The sequence below is a fragment of the Fragaria vesca genome, linkage group LG2 (genome assembly GCF_000184155.1).
Source record: "Fragaria vesca subsp. vesca linkage group LG2, FraVesHawaii_1.0, whole genome shotgun sequence".
In the NCBI taxonomy this organism is placed as follows: Eukaryota; Viridiplantae; Streptophyta; class Magnoliopsida; order Rosales; family Rosaceae; genus Fragaria; species Fragaria vesca.
In genome coordinates this window covers 26943452-26947928 of record NC_020492.1, presented here as the reverse complement: position 1 = coordinate 26947928, position 4477 = coordinate 26943452, and the positions used below count along the sequence as shown (strand labels likewise).

Below are 4477 nucleotides of genomic sequence, written 5' to 3'. Positions count from 1 at the left end.
CGCTCAGGCTGCTCAGGCTGCCGCTCATGCCGCCCAGATCGCCGAATATAGAGCCTTTACTAGAGCCCTACATGCCGCTCAGCAGGCCCAGCAGCAGCAGATGTTCCAGTACTTCCAGGATTTTACAGCTGCCCAGCAACAGGGACTTCCACCTCCGCCCATGCCTGCGCCTATAGAGTTACCTCTGCCGCCGCAATCTCCTCACCAGCAGGCCCGAGATTCGGATATTGATTTAGACCATCTAGATTTTGTGTAGTTGATACCTTATATAGTTTTATGTGCTTCTTGTTGGTTATATATATGGAATTGTTTTGGTGTATTTTGCAGCTTGCTTGGAATGGTAATTTAAGAATTTCCAGTATTTTTTTTTTACTGGAATGGCGTTATAGCCGACGAAACATGCCACAATTCGTCGGCTATAGTAATTTTTTTTTTTTCCAAAGGGTTTAGCCGACGAATTATGGTATGTTTCGTCGGCTAAACACCACTAAAGCCGACGAAACAGACTCTATGTCGTCGGCTATAGTTATTTTTAAATATTTTAATTATATACTTTAACCGACGAAACAGAGATATTCGTCGGCTAAAGTTTGTCAGTAAAGCCGACGAATATATTTTTCGTCGGCTAAAGTCTGGAACAATAGCCGACGATGGTCTTTAGATTCGTCGGCTAAAGCCATCACCGACGACCCTTTCCCGACGACACTATAGCCGACGAGCCTTCGTCGGCTAAGGTCTTAGCCGACGAATTAGGATAACAGGCCGACGAAAATATTTCGTCGGCTAAAGTACTTGTCCTGGTAGTGCAAGGCTTCAATTAAACTTTTCACTTTCTACAAATTCGCACGAGATGCTCACCCTAGCATCTTAATCATAACCCAATCAATCATTGATCAAAAGAAAAGAATGATGCCACGTTTATGAGTTCCCAACTCGCAATTGAACTCTAACAAATTATGATATCAACTCGATACCCTTGGAAAAGGCGTGATCCATACACCTTTCTATTACTCAAAGCAGAAAGATTTACTTCAGAGGTCGGCATACGGAGGCATAGTCTTAGAGATATAGACATTTATGGTACAATACTGTCCATAAACAAGATAGGAACAACTACATCACAACCCTAATCAACACAGTGTCTAACGCATATAATGCTAATGAATCCACCGCGGTCGGACCATCACTCTATAGACACTAAGCATGACCAAGAATATGAGGTAGTATTAAAAAGAGAAAGGAATCAAATAACCTAATGCTCTGATATCAACTGTCAGAACCCACCCCGAATTTCATCCTGAAACCCGAAGTAAATCCTGTGGGGACCACCTCCAAGGAAAGTTTACCGAAAATTCGGCATAACCTACATTGAAAATGGACAACCATTCCTAATAATACCTGCAAACACTTCTAAAAATTTAAATCCAACCTTAAACTCCTGGAGCCTTCGTGCTCCCCAAATCATAACACCACCCAAATTATTTACTAAACAAATCTCATATCACTACCACAAAAATAGCATCAGACCACAGCCAAAAAACGTCGTCTGATTATCCAGATTACCGGTCTTTTTGCGTGCCGTCTGATGCTTCGTAGAAACGTCTTCTGATTGCTGTCGACATATGTCGAAAGAAATGGAATGCCGGCATACGTCGACAACCTATCAACATATTTTGTGTCGTGTGACATAAAGTTACAGCACGGTTGCTTTAAGAAACCGTCATGTGACATAAAGTTATACCACGTTTGTTCTTAAAACTGTTATCTGATATAGACTCAGAAGTCGGTTTTAGTGAAATTTTTCAGCTTCATTCTATATATATATTATTAATATTTTTGCTAGAATCTAATTTTATAATTTGAAAAATAATAATTTCAATAACAATAAATATTCAATAACAATAAACATTCATTACACACATTAGTTTCAATCCCACTATATAGAAAGTGAGTTCAATAAGTTGATTGCTTATTACAATAAAAGTTTCAAAGCTGAAACTCTATTACAAGAAAAAAAAACAGGTAAAGACTAAAAGTTCCTACTTATCTTGATTTTGTGCCTCTCCAAACAAGTAAAACATAATGCTTGTCTCAACAGCACATTGTACCTTCTTGTGCATCATTCTCTTTGGTAAGTTCTTGGTCACATTATACACTATGTACTAGGCAAATGATGCAGCATGGAAAGAACACCACCTTAGAGACCAAATGTCCACAACAAACACACTTGACAATGTGTACTTAAAGTCTTAAACTTCAAATGGTTGAAACTTGACAGAACCAAGTAAGAGAAGGTGGATATCAAAAATAGTACATTTCCTGGAGAAGGTTCATGACCATTCCAGAAGTATCAATCACATCCAACCCTCTTTGGCTTTCTGTATAAGACCTTCCACAATCTGCAAAAATAAATATATCCCATTTCAGCATAAACACAAGCAAAATCACCCAAAATTCAACAAGAATTACAAGAAAACCAGACAAAAGTGAGAAAGAAAAAGATAGTGAAGTGTATACTTCAGGTGTGCTTCTGGGATAGTGAAAGATTGAACCTAGCAGGATTTTTACCGGTTGAAAACTGAAAGATTGACAATTAAAAAACACAAATGCAGAACATCACTTGAGAAAAGGAAGAAAAAAGAAATAACAGTATACCTTGATTTGGTACATCGATCCCAAGCAACTTTGCTAGAGGAGCAAAGACCTGCAATGTTTCCCTTGTAATGCTGGACTGGATCCCAGAAACATTGAAGTAATATACCGCTATCAGCTAATGAGTAATAACTAATAAACCACTGGATCTTAAACAAACAACATATTACCTGCTTATGTGGAGGCATGTGTGAAAGAGTGCGCATGTTATGTAATCTGTCAGCTCACTTGACAATGATAACCCGGACCTGGAACACCCTCTATTTAGTTTCCAAATGGCATTACTCAATAATACACAGAATTCCACATATTGTAATGAATAAAACTACCTCCTCTGTCATGGCTAGAAGCATCTGCCGTAGATCATATGCTTTAACATCTTGAACAAAATCGTGTTCACCCTTACGTTTCAACTTTCCCAACTTTGACACCTACACACAAAGGAGAAGAACATTGAACTGCTGCCTTCCAAAATTAATTGGCAGGTATGTGAAACAGAATAGAGCTATGAAAAGAGATATATCCTACAATAATAATAATAAAAGTATCAAACATGATGACAATATATGCAAAAAGGAACCTTAGTCTCTCCTTCTACAATATGACGAACAGTAGCACCAAACTCCTCCTCTATCCTTTCAAAGGTAACAACATTGGTATCTTCGACTGTGTCATGTAGTAAACCAGAAGCAACGAACTCCCAATCCAATTCCTAGAACAAAAGATAGACAAATCATATAGCAGCATAACAATAGCCACTGGATGCTTACATTAGCAAGAACTATATGGGATATATCTTTCAGATATGTTTTCAGAAATAGATGTAATGATTCAAGAAGAAAGAATTGCTATACATAGAGGGAAATGTCTTCACGCACAGTCAGTTAAAAATATGGAAATCAATTTAAAATTGAATCCAATCAAACTGCAAATTTACAGTGCAAGACCTTTCTCTTTTAAGCATGCCTTTCGCAAATTTACATTGGAAAATTCCTCACCTTTGGATCCCTGGGATTCCTTATCAGAAACAATGATGAACAATTAGAATCACACAGAGAGCAATTCTGTAAAAAAAAAATTATAAGAATCCAACTTAGAACTTGGGCTAACCGCTTCATTTTGATATTCTCCATCAATGGCCTTCAGAACATAACCAAAACACAGAAAACAAACAGACACTTAAAAATTGACATGATATCAAGAACAAGAACATTGAGTGTGTGAGAGAGAGAAGGGTACCACGGTTTTCCGGTACTTCAATTTCGAGCTCCGGTTGCACTGCACCTTCCAATTTCCCCATCTTCGACCAGAAATTGAAATCCCCATCCGTGGAGGTCCCTTTGTGAAACCTATAGGCTGCTCCCACATTGGTGTGAATCCATTAAACAACCCAACACAAAAGAAGAAACAATTAGAAATCCCTAAACTAAAAACCCTAGAAATTTCTGTTGAGATTAAATTGGGGACATTTACCTTTGGGAGACCTTTGGGAGAATATCAGCTTTGAAGCTAGCTGGACTACGGTGAAGGGTTCTTCGTCTGAGAATATGAGTTTTGAGAAGATGGGGATTGGATGCCGGAAGACGGATCAGATGCCTCGGCCGCTTGGAACTCGTCGAACTCATTATCGGAGATTGAATTCGAAACCGCAGGAATGAAATCCAAGGGGGATTGGTCGATGGTCTAAGGGCTATGGCTTGCCGACAGCTTCGTCGTCGTCTCCGACGAGGTAGAGAGAGCAGAACGATGTGGGTTGAGAGAGAGAGAGAGAGAGAGAGAGACAGAGAGAGAAGGCTGTGTGGGTTGAGTGTGGGTTGAGTGTGGG

The 4477-nt window shown here is 39.1% G+C and overlaps 2 protein-coding genes across 2 annotated transcripts in view; one reads left to right on the top strand and one right to left on the bottom strand.

Annotated features, from left to right (window-relative positions):
• The window catches only part of LOC101305244 (protein ABSCISIC ACID-INSENSITIVE 5-like), a 7580-nt gene that overhangs the window by 1525 nt on the left and 1578 nt on the right, over window positions 1-4477 (top strand). The window lies entirely within an intron of this gene.
• On the bottom strand, window positions 1863-4235 carry LOC101310576 (GTP pyrophosphokinase-like). The gene is made up of 7 exons (XM_004291558.1): window positions 3892-4235; window positions 3763-3792; window positions 3233-3364; window positions 2982-3083; window positions 2823-2900; window positions 2656-2731; window positions 1863-2399 (listed from the first exon to the last, which is right to left on the bottom strand). Exons 1-5 carry the CDS (start codon window positions 4018-4020, stop codon window positions 2877-2879), a joined length of 417 nt encoding a protein of 138 aa, XP_004291606.1. The 5' UTR covers window positions 4021-4235; the 3' UTR covers window positions 1863-2399; window positions 2656-2731; window positions 2823-2876.

What these genes read in the sequence shown, in the direction of transcription:
- LOC101310576 (XM_004291558.1), bottom strand. Translation starts at nt 4,020, where the DNA reads ATGTGGGAGCAGCCTATAGGTTTCACAAAGGGACCTCCACGGATGGGG. An exon ending in TGAAGTACCGGAAAACCGTG is followed by an intron (nt 3,793 to 3,891) that starts GTACCCTTCTCT and finishes TATGTTCTGAAG; the next exon opens with GCCATTGATGGAGAATATCA. An exon ending in GAGAATATCAAAATGAAGCG is followed by an intron (nt 3,365 to 3,762) that starts GTTAGCCCAAGT and finishes CTTTTGTTCTAG; the next exon opens with GAATTGGATTGGGAGTTCGT.